A 22,468-nucleotide genomic window follows, 5' to 3' on the forward strand; every position below is an offset into this window, starting at 1 on the left:
CGAGTCCGATGGTGACTAAACGATGTGGAAAGCACGTGCCTTTAAGCGTTTATTGATCTTCGAAGTCCCATGCTTACAGGGTACCAGATGCTGATTTGCGGCCTTGGCGGAGGAGCATCTAGAACCCGCGCCTGAACTCTCGCGAGATCTCCTCTCAGTGCCTCGCGACGTCATGCCCTCCGCGGCCGTGGCTGCGCCGGCGCGTAGGTCCTCGCAGGGGCGGCCCGTATCCTTCCGCCGCCGGCCCGGCCCTCCCTCCCAGGCCCGCCAATCCCGGGGCCTCCCGACCTGCCCCTCGGCCTGGGCCCACCCCGCGCTCCGGCGGCCCCACCCCGGCGGCGCCGCCCGCCCGCCCGCGCGTCTCTTAGTCCACCTGCACCAGGCAGGAAAGCAGGCTTCCCCGGCTCTGCGGCCGTCAGGCGCCCGGAGCCCGCAGCTTGGGGCTCTTCCTCCCAGGCGGAGGGATCCACGGCGGCCGAGGAGGCGGCGCTGAGCCTACGAGGAAGAGGCAGCTACGGCGGCGGAGGCTGTGGTCGCAGCGCATAAAGGGGCCGCCGCCGGGTGATGCGGTGACCGCTGCGGCAGGCCCAGAAGCTGAGTGGGCCTCGGCCCTCAGCTCGTCGGATCCGCGCTTCGGAGCTCCCGGTCTTCTCCGGCCGACTCGCGACCGCTCGGGCGGTCTCAGGCCCCCTCGCCCCTGCCCCGTCCCTCCCCCGTCCCCGTCCCCGCCCCGGGGGCCGTCGCCACCGTTTCCCACCATGGCTCTGAAGAGAATCCACAAGGTAAGCGGCCAGGGCGTTGCTGTGGGAATGGGCCGCCGGGCGAGCCCGCTGAGTAGGCTGCGGCCTGCACTTCCCGCGGTCGCCTCCACTGGGCTCGCGGCGTCTGGTTCCCGCTGCCGGCGCCGGCCCCACGGGGCGGCCTTCACACCCCACTCCCAGAGATGGCGCCCGCGAAGGCTGGAGCGCGGGGACCTGCTTAGGCCGAAGTTGCTCTGGTCCTCGCAGGCCTTCTCCCCGACGCCTTTCCAGGCCTCGCTCCGGCCCGGGGCTTGCTGCTCGCTGGGGCTATTGTCCGGCGGGGGGTGGGTGGGTGGGGGTGAGAGGGGGTAGCGGCTGGGGCGTTGGGCGGCCCTGTGATCTGAGGTCGATAGGGCTGTTGTCCAATCTCTGTCCCCCTACTCCTGCGCCCTTCACTGAGCTGCCCGAGATCGAGGACCTGGACAGGCCGACCGGAGGGCTCATTTGCCCGACCCACGACTGTTTTCTTGAGTTCACTTAAGTCTTTGGCAGATAGCGGCATAAAGTCCACCTTACTGGTCTATATAAAGTGGAGTAGAAAGTCAGAGAAAAGAAAATGCTGCTTCGGAGGGAGAAGGAATTAAGTGGGAAAGCGTTTTACTTCTTGGGGTGGGAAATTAACCCTTGGGTTTTACAGGATTGGATCTAGTGGAGTAACTGTTTACCTGGTAGGGTGAATGAAGCCGGTCAGTTCAGAAAACCGAACGTTGAAAACCGCCCGAGAAATTCCTTTCACAGACTTCTCCCAAAATGATTTTAACGCTAAAATTAGATTATATATTCGTGAAGACTCCTAATTTAGAAGGAATGTTACTCGAATTTTGGGTAGAGATAATTTTAGTTTTCTTAAGTGAAAGGTTATCCATTTAATTACTGATATTATAAGGAGAGCATAGACTTGGCTTAAACTTTAGGGTTCCCCCCCCAATCGATTAGTGTCACTATTACTTTTTCTTTGGACGTAAGATGCCCACTGTGGGGTTTTTTTTTTTTTTTTTTAAATGTTTTATTTGGCTTCTCAGGTGGGCCATATTAATTCTTTACCTTTAGTGGTAGGACCTGGGATTACCCAGTAGGGCTGATGAGATGGGGATACAAATAATGGAGAATGAAGTCAAAATGCAGATTGAAAGATGGAATACCACAGTTGAGCAATTGGTCCTCATTTCATTCTTTATTGAAGACTTGGAATGTGGAATTAATCCCATTCCTTACTTCGAATTAGCACCTTACCAACTTTGTTTTCTTTGATTTCTTAAGAATTCAAAGTATAGACCTTTAACAGTAAGTCTTGCATGAAGTTGAAGCAGGGTCTTTGCTAAAAAGTATGAACTTTAGTTAAAAAAAAAACAAACCATGTGAATGATAAGCATCCAAGTAATTTGGTTATGTTTTTTTTTTGTTTGTTTGTTTGTTTTGTTTTTTTGAGACAGGGTTTCTATGTGTAACAGCCCTGATTGTCCTGGAACTGTCTTTGTAGACTATGCTGGCCTCGAACTCACAGAGATCTACTTGCCTCCTGATAGGATTAAAAGAATATGCCACTGCCATCCAGAGTGTGTGTATTTCTAAGACTTGAGCAGTCATGGGGCCTTATAGTGTCTAATGGTTAGCTATTGTTTTGAAATGCTGTTTGAGTTATACTTATAAAAGATTGTCCTCCAAGGTAGGGAGTGAGTTTGATGCATTATAATTTGCATCGATAGTTTTAATTTTATTTTATTAAAGGTAGGGTTTTCCTAGCTCTGTTGGCTTACAGCTTACTATGGTGTAGATCAGGCTGGCCTCAAACTCCAAGACCCTTCTGTCTGACTTCATAGTGCTGATATTAAACCAGCAAGTTAATAGCTTTTAGTGTTTGTATTAATATCTGTGCTATAAAGACTTCTTCAGAGAGGGAGATGACACTGACTCAAAATATACATTTAAATCTTAGAATAATGTTTGTCCCTAGCAATGTTGTTTCTGTTGCTCCTTTTGAGATAGGCTGTCACTATGTAATCCAGGCTGTTATTGATCCTGAGTACAGGGATTCAGGCATGTACCACCACACCTGCCACCACTAAATCTTTTTGTACAGTACTGGGGATTGAAACCCAGGATCTTATGTATGCTGAGGCAAACACTGAACCATGAACTATATTCCCAGTTCTTATAAATCTTTAAAAAGGAAGTCAGGTTTAGAAGTGGTCTTTTGACCTTTAAAGGGTTTAAGGGTGTGGGTGTGTGTGTGGGTGTGTGTGTGTGTGTGTTTCAGCCACAGACCTCACTCGAATTAGAGGAAAACTTTGTGAAGTCTATTTCACCTTTCCACGGGTCCTGGGGATTGAACTTTTCTTCTTCCAGACAGGGTTTCTCTTCATTTAGAGGATGGCCTTGAACTCATATCTGCCCGCTTCTGTGTCTCTAGTGCTGGGCATAAAGGCATTTGCCACTATCACCTGACTGTTTGTTTTAATAACTTTAAGATTTTTATATTTTACTTTATGAATGTTTTGCTGTCATGCATGTCTGTGCTCACTGTGTATGTCTGTTGGATCACCTGGAACTGGTATTACAGGTGGTTGTGAGCCACCAGTTAGGAGCTGGGATTCCAACCTGGGTTCTCAGAAGAGCTGTCTCTCTAGGCACCAACTGTTTTCCTGATACAGGGTTGTATGCATTCCAGACTGGCCTGAAACTATGTTTGGGGGCATGATTTTGAATTTATGTGTGGCACATAATTTACATTAAATGATAGGCTTAATGGATACAAATAAAACCATTCCTGTGTTATTCCCAATCCAATATATCTGAACTGGAATCCCTAGAAGACTTGCTCAGTCTGGATAATCAGTCTTTGTGTTGAGCCTTTCCTAAAGCTCTATTACTTAACTACCCTTTTAGCTTCAGATGTCATGAAGTATTTTGTATCTGGTTCTAATAGTATTCTTAAAAATCTTAACTACATTTGACCGGAAGCATCTTTAGAAACTCAGTATTCTATTTGATATACAGATTTTTTTTTGTGTGTGTCTGAATTTGGGACTTTTTGTTCTTTGAATTTCATGCATGCATAGCCTGTTCTTGCCATATTTACAGCACTTTTTATTTTCATTGCTGAAAATTTGGACCAGGGACCTTGTACATTCTCAGCAAATACCCTGCTACTGACCTATAGACCTCAAAAATCCTGTAAAAAGCTTTTGATGGATATCTTACAGATTCCTGAGCTACTCTTTAGGCAAAATTTGCCACAGAGACACATTATGAACAGTATGGTTTTGGCAGGGATTCTCCCCCCCCCCCAAACAGGGTTTCTCTAGTTCTGGAGCCTGTCCTGGAACTCACTTTGAAGACCAGGAGGCCTCAAGCTCACAGATTCTCCTGTCTGCCTCCCATGTGCTGTCACCATGCCTGGTCACTGGCAGGGATGGGGGGGGGGGGAGAGGAGAGAGAGAGTGAGTGTGTATTGTCTTGTCTTTAGCTTGGGTTTTGATGCTCTGAGTGCCTGCCTCTTCTAGCACCACCCCCAGCCCTTTTCCAGTTGGCTGCGTCTTTTCTGTTGTGGGCTAAGGAACCAGATCACAGAGCTTATTAAAATTGTGTCTAAAATAAGATCCAGTAGGTTCTGAGTGAAGAGGGCTTCATGTGCTCTGTGAACTGTAAGGTCTGTTTTGGCAGATGAAAGACCTTTTTGACTTCCTGTTTTTCCTTTTACCTTTAGTAGTGAAAATGCAGGTGCCCTTGTTGAAATACAGGCTTAATTTTTCTGTTTTTGAGAAGAGTTATAGCTAAATATCTTGAGTCCTCCAGGGGTTGAAGATTGACAAAAGAGAAGGTAACTAGACCTGGGGGCTAATCTCAATAGGTAGAGTGCTTGACTATTTTACAGAACCCTGCTTTGATGGATCCCTAGTACCTTGTTGGGCATTTCTGTAATCCCAGAACTGAGAAGTTGATGACAGGAGGGTCAGAAGTTCAAGGTCATCACCTGCTACATATTAAAATGAGGCCATTCTGGGATACATAGTATTCTACCTTAATAAATGATCAAGCTAGAATACTTTTAAACCCAGTATTGCCTTGCATATTTAAATGGTATCTTAATAGTCAAAGCTTAAGGTTTGTGAACATAACTTTGAACCGTTAAGTAATGCCGTCATTGATTTATATCTAAGATAAGTTTCTAAGACCTCTAAAGAGACAAAACAAAGTTCTCAGTTAAATAAAGGTTTTGAACTCAAGGTCAGTTAGGTAACTAAAGTGATCAAGGAAAATGAGGGAGCTAGAAAATAGGGCACCTGCTACCCATCTCCCTTTAAATGTAGCCATTGCCAAGATTTGTGGATGTATTGGCAGGTAATCCTCTTTGTGTGTAGGGGGGGTGGGTGTCGGTGTACTAGATTTTACTATATGTAGCCTTGACTGGCCTGAAATTTGCTATGTAGACCAGGCTGACTTGGAATTTAACAGAAATCTGCCTGCCTCTGCTGGGATTAAAGGTGGGTAATACAAAAATTTAAAAGTTACTTAAAAATAGTATTGGCCATATAAGAATAATCCAAAGTAAAGTGTTTGCCACTCTGCTTAATCTCCTGTATCTCAAAAAATAAAAATGATAGATAATACAGTGCTAGAAATGTATACTATGTATTACAGTAATTTTTTGTGTTGTTTTGTTTTGATTTTCCATACAGGGTTTCTCTGTGTAACAGCCTTAGCTGTCCTGGAGCTAGCTCTATTCTGTAGACCAGGCTGGCCTCGACTTTAGAGATCCATCTGCCTCCCAAGTGCTGGAATTAAAGGTGTGAGCCACCACTGCTCTTCTTACTAAATTAATATTATTAGAGGTGAGGGTTGGTTATATTTGGCAAAATGATGAAACAAATTAGCTAATATTCCTGTGGAATGCTAAATATTAGTGTAAGTAGTTGGTTTACTGCCTTGGAAAGCAAGGATAGCTTACTGCAAAAGAAAAACTTCATGATATAATTTTCTGGAAAGTCTCCCCTCATTAGACAAAGATTCTTATATGGGCATTGTCCCAGTTAGATTGAGAGGCTGAGGCAAGAGGATTAATGTGGGAAACATTAAGAGCCTAATTTTAAAAATAAAATTGTGGGCATAGTCAAGTCCTGGAATACATATTTAGTGCATGCTTGGTTCATGCCTATCTGCAACAGGAAAATCTTCATTCAGTGTGTATTACTTTTTGTTTGTTTGTTTTTGAGACAGGGTCTCTTATATAGCCTCAATGTCTTGGACTCACTGTGAACTCAAGAGATCCTTCTGTTTCTGCTCCTCAAGTGTTAGGATTAAAGGTGTAGACCACATAACTGTTTTACTGAGGAATAAGTATTAGAAGAAAGGTCTTTTTAGTTTGTATCTTTGAGTGGTAAGAGGTAGTTTTGATCTTAAAATTCTAGATATTGTAATCAGAGAGATGGCTGCTGAAATGTCCTAGGTAGTTCCAGGACAGGAACTCCTGACTGATGCATGCTGCTGACAGAACTATTAATAGCCCTTGTTTTGGAAATGCAGGTGTACACTTGGTTAAAGTATGGATGGTTTATTGTGTAAGGAATAAAGTACCATTTGTTTTGTCTAGAGAGTCAAGTGAGATACCATGTAATAGATTTGTGATACTAGCACTACAACGTATTCCAGGGCTGCTATCTGACGAGGCAAAGTGATTGATTAGTAAGACTAGAGCTGAAGAGCTGGAGGAATGACTCAGTTAAAAAGCACTAGCTACTTACTCTTCCAGAAAACAAGGGTTCAGTTCCCGGTGTCCACGTGGCAGCTTATATTGCCTGTAACTCCAGTATCAGGCACACACATTGTGCAGACATGCATACAGACAAATCACAGTTTTTTTATTTCAAGATAGTTTGTCTGTCATGGAACTTAAAGAGATCCACCTGCCTCCCTGAGTGCTGGATTAAAAGTGTGCACCACCACTGCCCAGCTCAAAACATAAAATTAAAAAAACAAAACAGAAAAAGAACTCATGAGAACTGTTTTTCTTTGTCCTTTTTTTAATTTTTACTTTATGTTTATGGGTGTTTTGCCTGCATTTATGTCTGTGTATCAAATTGCATACATGCAGCCTTTGTGGAGGCCAGAAGAGGGTGTCAGATCCTTGGGAACTATAGTTACATAGTGGGTGCTAGGAATCTAACCCCAGAACAACCCGTGAATGCTCTTGACTGCTGAGCCACTTCTCCGGCCCCCTGAAGATACTTTAAATTTTTTCTTTAAAGCCAGACGGTGGTGGTACAAGCCTTGAATTCCAGCACTTGGGAGACAGAGGCAGATGAATCTCTTGAATTCAAGGCCAGTCTTGTCTACAGAGGGAATTCTAAGACAGCCAGGGCTGAAGAGAAATCCTCCTGAAAAAACATCAAAGTAACAATAGTAATAATAAAATAAAAATTTCCTTTGAATTGAATTAAATCTTTATTTGAACCTAGGGCGTCAGGCATCAAGCATATGAGGCTCTCCTTTGCCACTGAACTACAAGCCCTAGCCCTTGTATTGAATCTTGTATTTGCTTGTTTATTTTTAGAGAGTATGTCACTCAGAAGCTCAGTCTGGCCTTTAACTCTCAGCTTCCTAAGTGCTAGGATACAACAAGCATGAGCCATCATGTCCAGCTTGAGTTTTTGTTTTTAGATTTGTATTTTTGGAGCAATGGTGTTGGCACACACCTTTAGTCCCAGAATGTGGGAGGCAGAGGCAGATAGATTCTTGAGTTCCAGAACAGCCAGGGCTATACAGAGAAACCCAGTCTCAAAACCAAAAGGAGGCTGTATGTGGTAGCATATTCCTTCAATCCTAGCACTCTGGAGGAAGGCAGAGGCAGGTGGATCTCTTGAGTTTGGGGTCAGCTTGGTCTACATAGCAAGTTCCTGGACAGCCAGGGCTACTTAGAGAGACCCAGTCTCCAAGAAAAGAAAAAAAAAAGGGGGGGGGGAATCATTTATTTATTTTGTTGAGACAGGATTTCTCTGTGTAATGGCCCTGACTTTGATCTCACAGAGATCCACCTTCTGCCTCTGAGTGCTGGGATCAAAGGTGTGTGTACCACCATGCCAGCCTGTTTTGTTTTGCTCTGACATAGGGCTTCATGTAGCCCATGTTGACTTCATGCTCAACTGTGTAACCCAGACTGACTTGGTCCCTGCTTCTCCTGCCTCCACTTGTGCAGGGCTTACTTACATGTGTGCCACCACACCTGATAGCTTTTAACTGTCCACCCTCCTCTGTCTGCCTCCTGATCAATTGAGCCAAAGGTGTGTATCAGTATGCCCAGCTCATTCCTGACTTTGCCTCTAATATTTTTTTTATATGTACCATGTGCATGTCTGGTGCTGCTGCCCCCACCCCCCAGACCAGAAAAGGACATCAGATCCCCTAAAACTCCATTTACAGTTGTGAGCCTCCATGTAGGTTTTGGAAGCCAAACCCATGTCCTCTGAAAGAGCAGCTAGTGTTCCTAACTCCTGAGCAATCTCTCCTTGTTACTATAATATACTTTTTTAGACAAGAGTCTCACCATGTGCTCTTCATTGGTCTGAAACTCAAAATAGATCTTCCTGTCTCTGCCTCCTAGTGCTTGGATTAAAGGTGTATATCATCACGATAGGCTTTGTGTTATTTTTTATTATTCCTTTGTTTGTTTTTTCAATACAGGGTTTCTCTGTGTATCCCTGACTGTCCTGGAAGTTGTTCTATAGATCAGGCTGGCCTTGAACTCATAGAGATTAATCTGCCTCTGCCTCCAGAGTGCTGTGATTATAGTCCTGTGCTGGCTATTATTCTTAATTATGTGTTTGTGTTTGTCTTTCTGCTTGTGGGTTTATACATGTGAGTGTAGGTACCTAAGAAGGCCAGAGATATTGGAATCCCTGGAGCTGAAGTAACAGGCAGTTTTCTGTTTACCACCTGATGTGGGTGCTGGGAACTAGATCAGGTCCAGTTTCTAGACCCACAACAACACATCATTAAATATTCACAGTTTAATAAAGTAACTGCCCTATCAGCCTTTGGGCTTTTTCATTTGTTAAATTTTTATGAAAATTTAAACCTTGGTCCTATAGAGAAATTGCAAATTAGTAAAAATCTAGTCTTAATTTTGTTTAGTTGTTTCTAATGATTTGCTGGTGTGTTGCCATGGCAACTCCTAAGTTGGTTTGTTTGTTTATTTTTATTTTTCCTGGAGTAGGGTCTTGTTACCTGGGCTGGACTCAGGTTTGGCTCTGTAGCAGAGGATGACCTCAAATTCATGACTCTATCTCCTGAGTGCTGGGATTATAGGAGTATGCACCATGACACCTTCTGTTCAGGGGGAGAGAGAGAAGTTCTTGATAGGGTTTCTCTGTGGTTTTGGCTGTCCTTGGGGAACTCCTGCTGTAGATCATGCTGTTCATGGAACCCCCAGAGATCTGCCTGCCTCTGCCTCCTAAGGGCTGGGATATTTTTAAATCTTTAAATTACATTTTATTTATTTATTGTGTGTGGGTACATTGCGTGTGCCACTAAGTGCACATGGCAATCAGAAGATAACCTGTGCAAGTTTTATTTTTTTCTGTGGATCCAAGGTGGAAAACTAGGCTTGATGGAAAGCACCTTTCATGCTTAGCCATTCTGAAGGCTTTGTACTATATAATTTTGCTTCCTTGGATTCGTTAAAGATAATTTTAATGCTGGGTATGGTGACAACATGCTTGCAGTCTAGCACTTGAGAAGGGGAGGCAGTAGGAATCAAGAGTCTTTGTGTGAATGATAACTGCACCTTGTATGTATTTGGTGCCTATGGAGATCAGAAGAGTAGAGGGATGATGTAAGGCATCATGTAGATGCATTGTAATGTTTTTGTTTGTTTTGAGACTGGGTTTCTCTGCAGCCTGGCTGTCCTGGAACTCCCTCTGTAGACCAGGCTGACCTCAAACTGAGATCCACTTGTCTCTGCCTCCCAGAACTCTGGGATTAAAGGCTTGTGCTGCCACTGCTGATAGTCTTACTCTTTAAAGTTGACTGTGAACTTGTAGCATTATTCTTGCCTCAGCAGGAGTTAACAGAAGTAATGATGAGAAAGGAAGGCTTTTTTTTTGTTGTTGTTGTTGTTGTTGTTTTTTGAGGGAGGTCTTACATAGCCCAGCAAGGCATTGAACTTGTTATGCAATCAGTTTCTGGTTCTCCTGTTTCTGGGATCAGTCTTGTGCCATCACACATGGTTTCTGGTGTTGGGGATCTAACCCACTACTTTTGTATGCTAGGCACTAAGTGACATCTCTACCCCCCCCTTTTTTTTTTTCCATGTAGTCTAGGGCGTCCTTGAACTCCTGAATCTCTTTAAGATTTTTATTTACATATGAGTGCTCTATCTGCATGTACGTCTACATGACAGAAGAGGGCATCAGATCCCCTATAAGTAGCTGTGAGCTTATTGAGAAAAAAACTCAAGACTTCTGGAAGAGGAACCTGTGTGCCCTTAACCTCTGAGCCATCTCTCCAGATGCCAGCCACCATATCAGCTTTGCTTTCTAAATTAAAAAAAAAAAAAAAATTGTTTTGTTTTCAAAACAGGGTTTCTATTGTAACAATCCTGGCTGTTCTGGAACTTGATCTGTAAACCAGGTTGGCCTCTGCGGCCCCCCCCCAAGCTGGGATTAAAGGCATGTTCCACCATGACCGACTTTGCTTTTAAGTGGGTGTGGGTGTGGTACACGTGGGAATATAGTTACCCCAAACCCCAAAGGAGTGGATTAACAAGCTGCCAAATGTGGGTGCTTGTAAATGAACTCTTGTTCTTAACCACTGAAACATCCCCATCACCCTCCCCACCCTCGCCTTTTTGTTTGTTTGTTTGTTTGGTTTGTTTTGGTGAGATAGTCTTTCAGTCCTGCTATGTATGTAGCCAGTCTAGTTTTGAACTTAAACCTGCCCCCACTTGCCAAATGTTGTTATTACAGGCCTGTACCATAGCACTTTATAGTTTTATGAATTCCATTTTCCACTTAATTTTAGAAGTTGATTTGGATTTGTACACCTTTAATCCCAGAACTTGGGAGGCAGTGGCAGGTAGATCTCTGCGAATTCAAGACCAGCCTGGTCGACAAAGGAAGTTGTAGGACAGGCTCCAAAGCTACACAGAGGAAACCCTGTCTCAAAAAAAGTGGCTGGATGGATATTAGGATCCTCAGAAGAGGTAAAATGGGAGCTGGGAAGATGAATAAAAGAATGTCAGTCTGTGTCTGTGGCTATAACAAAATACCTGACACTAGTTTTCAAGAACAGAAATTTTCTCACATTTCTAGAAAAGAAAAAATAAAGAAACGCAATGGCATTTGATTTCTTACTATAAATATAAGGCTTCCTCCCAGCAGAGAACCTTTGTGGTTTATTTTCATTCACTTTTTGAGACAAGGTCTCCCTGTGTCACTTTGGCTAGCCTGGAGCTCACTGTAAGTTGAGGCCAGCCTAGTCTGAATGACAGACAGCCAGGGCTGTCACAAAGACAAAACCTGTCTTGAAATGCGAATGAACAATTAAGGAGGGAGGAAGGGAGGGAAGGAAGAAAAGACATCAAAATAATAGTAGCATTAGTTACACTGCCCTTCCCTATTTGTAAGTTGGGGTTTGGTGGTTAGTTTTTGCTTTAGGGGGTTTTTTGTTTTGTTTTTTTGCTTTTGTCTTTTAAGATTTATTATGTATACAGTGTTCTGCCTGTGTGTGACTGCAGGCCAGAAGAGGGCACCAGATCTCATTACAGATGGCTGTGAGCCACCATGTGGTTGCTGGGAATTGATCCTCTGGAAGAGTAGCCAGCGCTCCTAACCACTGAGCCATCTCTCCAGCCCCTTTGTGCTTTTTTGTTTGAGAGAGGGTTTTTCTGTGAAATAGTCATGGCTGCCCTGGAACTCACTCTGTAAACCAGGCTGACCTCAAGCTCACAGAGATCTACCTGTCTCTGTCTCTGAAGTGCTAGGATTAAAGGCTTGCACCACCACTGCCTGTATTTTAAATTTGTAGTTTCCTATGTAGTTGCTTTTGAAAATAAGATTGAACTATTGGAAGGGATTATAGTAACTTGAATGGCAGGACCGGAGTTTAATAGTGATACTTTTGACATTGATATCTATCTGTTAGCATAGACTTGTCTCATTTGCCTGGCTTTGTGACATACGCATTTTGGAGAGCAGAAATAACCAATAATAGACAATAAAGAGAATTTTGGATCCTAACAGATCCTGCGTCATGGGAGTCAAACTTGCCTTGGTACAGCCACCACGGTTTATGAACTTAAGGAATTGGCAGAGAAAGTAGCAGTTCTTGGCAGTTTCTATTCTTGTAAATGTTTGTATTCCTTTATTTCAAAGGCAGTCTTACTGAAATACTTTGGTTTTCTTATCTAGCTTTGCTATTTGCTTAGTGATTTTTTTTTTTTTTTTATTTTGGCTACAATTGTTAAAACTCTAATTTGTACTTTTACATATGTGTTCTTATGGTTGCAGTATCAGAATGAGATGGTTGCTTTGTATCTGAAATGCAATCAAGAAAGAAAACATTGACTTGGCATGGCGGTGTGTGCCTTTAATTCTGGCAGAGGCAGTTGGGTATCTGTAAGTTCAAGGTCAGTCTGGTCTACTTAGATGAGCTCCATGCCAGCCAGAAACTGTCTCAAAAGAAGGGAAAAAAATATTGCCAGTTCCATGTTATGTTGAAAAATATCATTTCAGTTATGCTAAAAATGTGTGCCACCTGACAAGCATGGTGGTACACACCTGCAGTCCTGGAAGTTGGGAGGTAGAGGACAGGAGGATATAGAGTCCAAGGACAGGCTGGGCTACAAGAGGTTGTGGGTGGGTGGGGGAAGGTATCGTTCATGTAGTCAGTTACAAATACTATTCTTCCTCTGAGAACTTAACTATGTATAGTTTACTTAATTTTTATACACACAAAAAGTTTTGTAAGTATTTTGTAAATATTATCTATGTACCATGTAAGTGCCTAATGTCCACAGAGGCCAGACGAGGGCATTGGGTTCCTTGGACCTGGAGTTAATAGATAGTTGTGAGCTGCCATGTGGGTGCTGGGAATTAGATCAGCGTCCCCCACAGGAGCAACAAGGACTCTTTAACTGCTAAGCCAGCTATATTTACAGATATTTACTGAGCAGTTCCCATGGACTTCAGTGTGCAAACTAGAGATCAGATTCCTTCCTGTTTATTAGATTAAGAGACACTATATAACCACAGGAAAACTTGAACTATACTTTGTTATGAGTAGTTTTTCCGCTAGCCTGGACCCACCGCTGCATCAGCCCCAAATATTACACAGAAGTGCAGTATTTGATATCATGCTGTTGGCCAGTACTAGTTTCTCATCAGCTAGCTCTGTCTTATATATTAACCTATTTCTATTAATCTAAGTACTTTCACGTGGTCTCATCTTACGGGAGAGAGGGGCCGGCATTCTGCTCTCCCTGTCCTCCATCTTGAATCTCCTCCCTACTCCTTCAGGAATCCTCCTTGTCTCCTAGTCCCGCCTACCTTGCTTTCATATTGGCCAACAGTGGTTTATTCATTAACCAATAAGAGAAACATGTTTACAGAATGACATCTCCCATCAATACTTACTGCGGTAAATAAGGATCAGGATAAACAAATAGGCTGAATAGATGTTTATTCAGGGAGAAATAACTTACAACCTAGACAGATGAACACCAGGAAATTCAACCCGATCCTCTCCTGTCCGAGTCACGCCAGAAAGAGAGAGCCTTTCCTGGCCCCCTCCGACCTCCTTCCACAGGTCACTTCCGCCCATGGCTCCACCCCCCAGTGGGCGTGGTCAGTGCCACAGAAGGACTATCTCACTACACTTATAAAAGCAACTTTAGGTTTTCCATAGTACTTAACAATAAATAAACAGAAAGAGGGAGGAGTTAGCCAAGGCAGCAGTTAAGTGAAACCTAAAGGTACATGAAAGAAGTAGAAAAGGAGAGTGGGAATGGAAAGACTACTCTAGTAAGACAGTATTCCCAGAGACTTGAGATTGGTTGAAATTTAAAAGCCAGTGAATTAAAAGTTGTTCATGATGCCACATACCTGGAATCTCAACACTTTGGAAGTTCAGGCAGGAGGATCACAAGTTTGAAGTCACATTGGTTTCATAGTAAAAACCTTATTTTAAAAAAAAAAATACTATTCAGCCTTAAAAAGAAAACCAATACTTTTATTTATAATAATGTATATGAATCTGGAGGACTTACTGTTAGTCTATCTAGATGCAGACAGACCATGATATGAACTCATTTGCATATGGAACCTAAAACTCAGACTCAACTCATTTACATAGAGTAGAATGGGGGTGCAAAGAAATTGGCCAGAGTTTTTTGTTTAAGATCTTATAACATTTATTTTTAGCTTATGTGTATGAGTGTATGTTCAAGTGTCCATGGAGGCAAGGAGAGGGTGTTGGAGCTGGAATTACAGATGTTTGTAAGCTTCTGTATGGGTGCTGGGAATTGAACCTGGGTCCTAACCACTGAGCCATCTCTCTAGCCCCTGGCCAAAATTTGTTAGATTGGAGGAATAAATACAAATATTGAGACTGGAGAGATGGTTCATGGGTAAAGGTACTTAAATGACTCCATAAAGTTGTTCTCAGACTTCTACCTGTGTGCTATTACAGATGCACCTACATACATCATACTCCTGCACATATACAATAATACAGGCTTTTTGTTGTTGTTCTGTTGTGTTTTTGAGACAGGGTTTCCCCGTGTAGCTTTGGAGCCTACCTTAGATCTCACTCTGTAGACCAGGCTGATCTCAAAGTCTCAAACTCAGAGACCCACCTGCCTCTGCCTCCTGAGATTAAAGGGGTGTACCACCACCTGCCTGCTATGATGTAGTTTTTTAAAAACTCTATTGTATAACATGTTGTCTACTTGATTATGCATTCTTCTGTTTTGTGGTATTGGGAAATTAAGAATGTAATATTGTTGAAAATGGTTGGAGTCGTATTCTCTTTGGAAGTTGTGGAGAATGATATTAGAACTAACATGAATACAGTTTACCACTGAGCTGTATCCCCAGCTCTTAGTGTTTTTTTTTTTTTTTAACTTTTACTAAGTTGCCCAGACTAGCCTTAAATTTCCCCATAATTTGGGCAGCCTTGATGTTGCTCTTAGATCCAGTAGCTGAGATTATATACCTGCCAGATCCTTTTAAAAGTTTTTCTGTTTGTTACACTGGTAATAAGACATCAGCTGAAAATATCAGTTTTGTCAGATGATATAGTGTAGTTTCAGAACCCTTTTTTATTTTTAAAAGCTTGTTTTATGTGCTAAAAATTGGCATTGAACTGGGCATGGTGGCACACAGATTTAATTGGCGCACACCTTTAATCCCAGCACTCGGGAGGCAGAGGCAGGCGGATCTCTGTGAGTTTGAGGTCATCCTGGTCTACAAGAGCTAGTTCCAGGACAGCCTTCAAAGCCACAGAAGAAACCCTGTCTCAAAAAACAAAAACAAAGTCCTAGCAAGAGAAGAGACAGAGGTAGGTGGCTCTCTGAGTTCCAGGCAACATAAGGCCACAAAGTGAGACCCTGTCTCAAAAAAATGGAACAAAACAAGATTTGCATTGAGTCCTCCCCATCCTCTCCCCTCAAATAATTTAGAGCCAGGCTTGGTGGTATAGACCAACCTTGGCTATTTCAAAGGGAGGAGGGAGCTGGGCATGGCGGTGTGCACTTGTAGTTCCAGAACTCTATTCTAAGACATGTAGATCACAGATTTGAAATCTGAGCAACAGAATGAGAAAAGATGAAAGGAAAATAATGACTTTTTAATATAGGTTATGGTGGTAGCATTCAGAGATTGAAGCAGGAGGATTGCCATGAATTTAGCCTGACCTAATTAATTAATGAACAGTTTTGGAGATCTGGTGGTCTACCTTCCCTCTGGTCCAGCAATGAAAATGCTGATAAGAGAGAACTGTTGGAGCAATACCATCTGAGCAACATAGACAACTGAGTCCTCAAAGTTATCTTCTGTTTCACAACACAATAAATAAAATAAAGCAATAAAAACACCTTCAGGCTTTTAACTTTTTAACTTGTTTAGCAAGGTAAGTTTAGGAACTATGTAAAGTTAAATTTCTTCTCTTTTGTGTTTTTCCTTAAGGAATTGAATGACCTGGCCCGAGATCCTCCGGCACAGTGTTCGGCAGGTCCTGTTGGAGATGATAGTAAGTATCTGAGTGGAGTTAGAGCAAAGCAGCATAAATGTACTTTCTCTGCAGATCTTTTATTTCTTAAGGTCATTTGTTTCTTTTTGTTGTGGGTGTGGGGGGGGGGTATTTCAGTTTAAGCATCACAATAATTTTCAGTCTGTTCTTTTCTTCCACTATGTGAGTTCCAGGGTTCCAGGATTGAACACTGGTAGTCAAGATTGGCTGCAGACACTTAAGCTGAGCCCCCTTAGGGTTATTCTGCTTTAAGAGGTCATTTGCTAAAAGGAAAGGGGAGTCTTAACTCTTAGTTTCCCATAACAGAATGTGTTTTGTGTTTTTTTTTTTTTTTTTTTTTTTGTTTGTTTGTTTGTTTTTATGTTTTTGGGGTGTGTGTGTGTGTGTTGTTGTTTTCGAGGCAGAATTTCTCTGTGTAGCTTTGGAGCCTCTCCTGGCATTGGCTCTGTAGGCCAGCCTAGCCTCAAACTCAGAGATCTGCCTTGCCTCTGCCTCCTGAGTGCTGTGACTAAAGTGTATGCCACCGTGCCTGGACTGAACCTGTTTTAAGAGCACTCAAGCATCTTAGTATATTTTGAGCTTCTCTGACTGTGTTGTCTTTGTAGTTGCTCTGGTCTCTTTCTATTCTTTATTTTGGATATTTTACTGAGGCAAAAGCTGTTGTGTACACCTGGCTAATTTGCTCTTTAAGAATGACATGCTGTATGCTGTATTTTACTGGCTCATATCTATGAAAGCAGGTGTAATTATTAAGTTGTTTATAGTACTGGGGGTTGAACCCAGGGCCTTCATGTATGCTAGGCAATCACTCATATTACTAAGAACATACCTAGCTAGACTAAGTTAAAATTTGTTTCTTGTGTGTTGTGGGGATGGGGGTGGGTCTTTCCTTCTACCCAGGGATTTAACTTAGGTTTTCAAGCTTCAAATGTCTTTACCTGCTCACTGGCCCTACTAACATTTTAATACTAGTTCAATATAGTAATACTAAATTTAATATTAAAAACTAAAAAGTAGACTCACATAGTCTATTCAGTCTTCTATTCCCAACTGCCCCCAATGCTAGGATTCAGGTGTGAGTATTTGTTTTTTGAGCTCTCTGCTGTTCTGGAACTCTCTCTGTAGACCAGGCTGGCCTTGAACTCAACAGACCTGCCTACCTCAGCTGACTCGGGTTTGAGTCTTTAAACCAGATTATTTGGAATGTGTTCTGGGGTGGGGGAGGCTCTCTCTCTCTCTCTCTCTCTCTCTCTCTCTCTCTCTCTCTCTCTCTCTCCCCCCCCCTCCCCCTCCCCCTCCCCCTCCCTCCCTCCCTCCCTCCCACTCTTTTTCTCTCATTGTGTTTTTCTGGCTAGCTAGTCTGGAACATTGTGTAGACCAGCTTGCCTTGAGTTCACAGAGATGTTTGATTAACCCCTGAGTGCTAAGATTAAAGGTGCATGCATGTCATCAGACCTAGTAAGTTTTTAAGCATGCCAAAACAACTGATTTTTGTTTTGCTGCTATTGTAGTTTGCATTATTACATTTTTCTTACAGCAAAAATTGCTGTCCTGCAATGTTTAGTACTCTCAAAGGGCAAACCATTTTTAAAAGTGGGTTACTTAGACTTAAATTAAAAACAAACAAACAAAAAGACCAAGAAAACATCCTGGCAATATTGGCTCATGCCTTTAATCCCAGCACTCTTGAGGCAGGAAAATCTCCTGAGTTTGAGGACAGCCAGGGCTACATATAGGAACCCTGTCTTGAAAAATCCAAAAAACAAAAACCATTTTAATGTGCTACAGATGATAACATTGAGAAAGAGATAATATGCACTGAATATGGTGACATGTACCACACATCTGGGGAAACCCATCTTTTATTTTCATATCATAAACCTCATTTCAGAAAACTCCCCAGAGATCCTTAACCAACATGGTTTTGTAAAATACAGTGATAGTTTATGCTTATGGGTTGGGTTGACCAATAATTATTTCTGGAATTCTAATTGAAACCCTAGTAATTTCTCAAACTATTCACAAAGCCCCTTGCCATTTGAAACCTGGCTAAGATACTGTATAGCTGTCTACATTCATATTTCCACCTAAAGAGAACCAGGAGTATTAATACTGCTCCAGAGGGAAACCTGTTAGTGATTCCAATAGGTGTTCTTACTGGTATTGCTGGTAAAGGTTCTCGGGAGCAGGGTCAGTGAGCTGCTTAGTGGGTAAAAGAAAGTACTGAGTTTGATCTTCCAACCCGAGGTGGAAGGAGTGAACTAACTAGAAAGTCGTCTCTGACCTCCACTACTCCATACACTGTGGCACGTGTACACTGTACCCATTCTTTATATAAATTCAGTAATAATAAAATTGTTAAAGTTCTCAAAAGTATAATCTCTCCTAGATACACTACAGTGTCTTCCCTGGAGTATGAATATAAAAGATGTTGGTGTTTGATTTGAATAACAGGGAATAAATAGTATTATAGGGGGTGTGGCCTTGTTGGAGAAAGTATGTCATAGGGGTTTCACATACTCGAGCCAGGCCCAGTGTCACTCTCGCTTTGTGCTGCCTAAAGATCTGTGCCCTGGCCCTGGGGGTCCTGAGGGGGAGGGAGTGAGAATGAGGGGACAAGAGACTTGAGAGATGGAGACAAGACAGTGTTCTGATCAAGTCTCATATATTGAATATAACCACAGGGTTTAAGTAGTGGAGAAATAGAGAATGGGCCAAAGGAAGGATGTGAGGGGGGCAGAATGTCCTTCCAAGCAGAATGCAGCTGTTCTGCTATAAGATAAGTTGGTATATATATGGTAAGCCTGCAGCTGGGACTCTTTAAGGGTCAGGCTGCATCATATGCTTAACAGGAAAACAGTCATAAGGGAATGGAAAATTACCAGTATGTTAGTATCTAAGAGAGTAGTGGGAAAGATGGCTGTTGAGATGCTAACACAGGTCTAGATACAGAAATCTTCAGCTACTTCTCCAGCACCATGTCTGCTTATGAGCCACCATGCTTCCCCTTATGACAGTAATGGACTAATCAAACCAATTAAAGTTTTTCTTTATAAGAGTTGCCATAGTCATGGTATCTTTTTGCAGCAGTACTATTTGAGAATGTTGATATTTTCCTATTTTCTATTAGAAGGTGTATTCTTTCCATACTTAACCAATGTTCTAGTTGCTAACCTGTTGCCATTTCTGTTCTGTGTCATCTATTTGTTCATAGACTTTTTATCCTAGAACATAACAGGAACCACAAGTTTCAGCCAGAAACTTGTCCTGATTTATTTTTTCTCAGTTCTGATATTTTGTTCATTTATATTGTATAGGCAGTAGTTATGGTTGTTTGTTTGAACATATTTGAAGGTAAAAGGACAACTTGTAGGGATTGGTTCTTTTCTCCTTCTGCCTTGTTGTCCTGGGGATCAAACCAGATCACCAAGCATGGTAATGGGTGTTGTCACTTGCTGAACCATCTTCTTGGCCCTGTTTTTGTCTTTGGAGACTTTTTTCACTCTTGATAGACCAGTTTGGGGCTGAACTCTTGAGTACTCTTTATGCCTCAGCCTCTTAATTTCTTGAATCTTTTAGCAAGAATAAATTTTTTAACAAGAATAAAGGATTGCTCTCAGAAGGCTAAGAACAAAGAATACTTAGCTGCTGGAAATTTTTATGCTTAAAAATCTCAGTGTTTTGAAATTATTATTTAAATGCTTTATTATTTGATTCTTGGAACCTGACATGGAGTACAATAGACACAGATTTAAATTACATAAGAGGATTAAATAGAAGGATATTACTTAAAACTGATTGAGTTGTCCATTTGATCTTTACTACTTAGTACTGGTTTTAGCTTTATTGATATTAGGGTTTTTTTGTTTACAATTTTAAATGCTTTAAAAATATTTTTAATTTTATTGGTGTTTTGCCTATAGGTATGTCTGTGTAGGGTGCTGGATCCTGAAGTTACAAATAGTTGTGAGCTACCAAATGGGTACTGGGAATTGAACCTGTGTCCTCTGGAAAAGCAGTCAGTGCTCTTAACCACTAAGCCACCTCTCCAGACTCCCAGATTTTTAAATAATTTATTCTTATGTTTTATGCATTGATGTTTTGCTTGCATATGTCTATATGAGGGTGTCAGATCTTGGAATTATAGATAGTTGCAAACTGACATGTGGGTGCCAGGAATTGAACCCTAGTTCTCTGGAAGAGCAATCTTAACTGCTGAACCATCTCTCCAGCCTGTTTAACTTTTTTAAAATATTGAGTCAGGGTCTAAAGTGTGTATCCCTGATCTAGAATTAGTTTAGATCAGGTTGATCTCCAACTCACAGAGATCTCTCTGCCTCTGTCTCTCCAGTGCTCAGGTCAAAGGCATAATGCATATATTAACATGTCCAGCAGACAGTCTTAAGACAGGGTTTCTCTGTAGCTTTGGAGGCTGTTCTGGAACTCGCTTTGTAGACCTGGCTGGGCTCAAACTCACAGAGATCTGCTTGGCCTCTGCCTCCTGAATGCTGGGATTAAAGGCATGCACCACCACCTAGCAACTTTTTTGGGGGGTGGGGGGCTTAAGCCAGGGTTTTTCTGTGTAGCTTTGTAGACCAGACTCAAAATCACAGAGATTCACCTACCTCTGCTTCCCAACATGCTGGGATTAAACCAGGACTTTATGGTTCTTTTATGGGACTTAGTTAAAGATAGTAGGACAGATGTAGTGGCTCATAATGATTTTCTCAACTGCTTTTATTGTCATTCAATAATTGGTTGTTCAAAAGTATGAAGAATTTAATTACTAGGGAGATAACATTCAAAGGATAAAACTTCAGTAATAACCTGTCCTTAATATTTAATTGGTGTACTGGTTTTCCTTTATTTGGACTTTGTCAACAAATTTATCACCCAGGCATGACTTTGGAACAGGTTTTGTTTGTTGGTAATTTAGTTGGTTGTATTTTGTGATAGAATCACCATGCAGCTGTAGCTTACCTGGAACTTACTATGTAGACCAGGTTGGCCTCTGACTTAACCAAAGATAAACTTGGATTTAGCATCGTATTTCAGCTTTGCCAGCATTGTTGTAGGTATACTCTATGCTTAGTGTGTGTGCTCATGCTGTGAAAACTCGTGGAGGCCAGATAGCAGCTTAGGAGATGGTTTTCTCATGTGTGAGTCCTGGGAGTCAAGCTAATGTCAGGTTTAATAGCAGAAATTTTCCGGTTGAGCCATCTTCCTGGCCCCCTAGAAAATTGTGTGGGTTCTTTTGTTGATGGTTTTACTGTGTCTTTGATCATGGTGATGTGTGTGAGATAGGTGGGTATGTGCACAGGAGTGTAAATGTTCAGACCAGAAGAAAGCATCAGATAGATCCTCTGGAGCTGGAGTTACAGTTTGTTATGAGCCACTTACTTGATTCAGGTTCTAAGAGCTGTAACTCTGGTCTACAAGAGTAGAGTAGTGTGCACGATTAACCACTGAGCCATCTCTCTAGCCTCTCCATCTATTTTTAAAAAATGTATTTATTATGTATACAGTGTTCTGTCTGCATGTATTCTGCACTACGTGCCGGAAGAGGTCATCAGATCTCATTGTAGGTAGTTGTGAGCCACCATGTGGTTGCTGGGAATTGAACTCAGAACCTCTGGAAAAGCAGCCAGTGAGTGCTCTTAACCTCTGAGCCATCTCTCCAGCCCCTTTCCACCTGTTTTTAAGTTTTTAAGTCCATGTTTTATTTTGTTTTGTTTTTGGTGTGTTTGTTTGGTTTTTGGAGTCAGGCTGTCATACAAGTCAGATCTGCCTGCCTCTCTGTCTGGAGTGTTGGTATTAAAAACTTCCTTCTCTCCCTCCATACCTCCCTCCCTCATTCATATTTTTTGGTGGTTTGGAATCTTCATCCTGGCCATAGGAAATACTAATTATTGCAAGGGGATGGTGGTACATGCCTTTAATTTAGCACTCAGGAGGCAGAAGTAGGCAGAGATGAGTTTGAGGCCAGCCTAATCTACAAAGTGAGTTCCAGGACAGCCAAAGTTGTTAACACAAAGAAACCCTGTCTCAGGGGGGGAAAAAAGTCGTTATCATACTGTTTATAAATGAATTTTGATGTTTTATTTTTTTGTTTTGTTTTTTTGAGACTGAGTTTCTGTGGAACATTAAGGCAAAATATTCACATAAAAATAACTTGAAAAACAGATAATGTTAAAAAAGATAAACCAACAAACAATAAAATCAGTTATTTCACATGCTCCAAACAACTACTCCATTACCTTTTGAAGTTAAATACCTGGCTGTCCTGGATCTCCCTATGTAGATCAGGCCGACCTAGACTTCAGAGATCCATCTACCTTTGCCTCCCTGTGCTGGGATTAAAGGTGTGCACCACTGCCTGGCATAAATAAACTTTGATTAGGCAAGGAATGATAGGTTTCTACAGTATA

The 22,468-nt window shown here is 42.0% G+C and overlaps 2 protein-coding genes across 2 annotated transcripts in view; one reads left to right on the forward strand and one right to left on the reverse strand.

Annotated features, from left to right (window-relative positions):
- The window catches only part of Pfdn1 (prefoldin subunit 1), a 757,967-nt gene that overhangs the window by 100,399 nt on the left and 635,100 nt on the right, over positions 1-22,468 (reverse strand). The gene's annotated exons all lie outside the window — the stretch shown is intronic.
- Positions 322-22,468, forward strand: part of Ube2d2 (ubiquitin conjugating enzyme E2 D2) — a 29,279-nt gene continuing 7,132 nt past the window's right edge. Inside the window, exons 1-2 of the mRNA XM_051202403.1 lie at positions 322-782; positions 15,977-16,040. Coding sequence (XP_051058360.1) covers positions 759-782; positions 15,977-16,040 — 88 coding nt within the window. The 5' untranslated portion in view covers positions 322-758. The remainder of the gene's footprint in view (positions 783-15,976; positions 16,041-22,468) is intronic.

This window comes from Phodopus roborovskii, unplaced genomic scaffold, assembly GCF_943737965.1.
Source record: "Phodopus roborovskii unplaced genomic scaffold, PHOROB, whole genome shotgun sequence".
In the NCBI taxonomy this organism is placed as follows: Eukaryota; Metazoa; Chordata; class Mammalia; order Rodentia; family Cricetidae; genus Phodopus; species Phodopus roborovskii.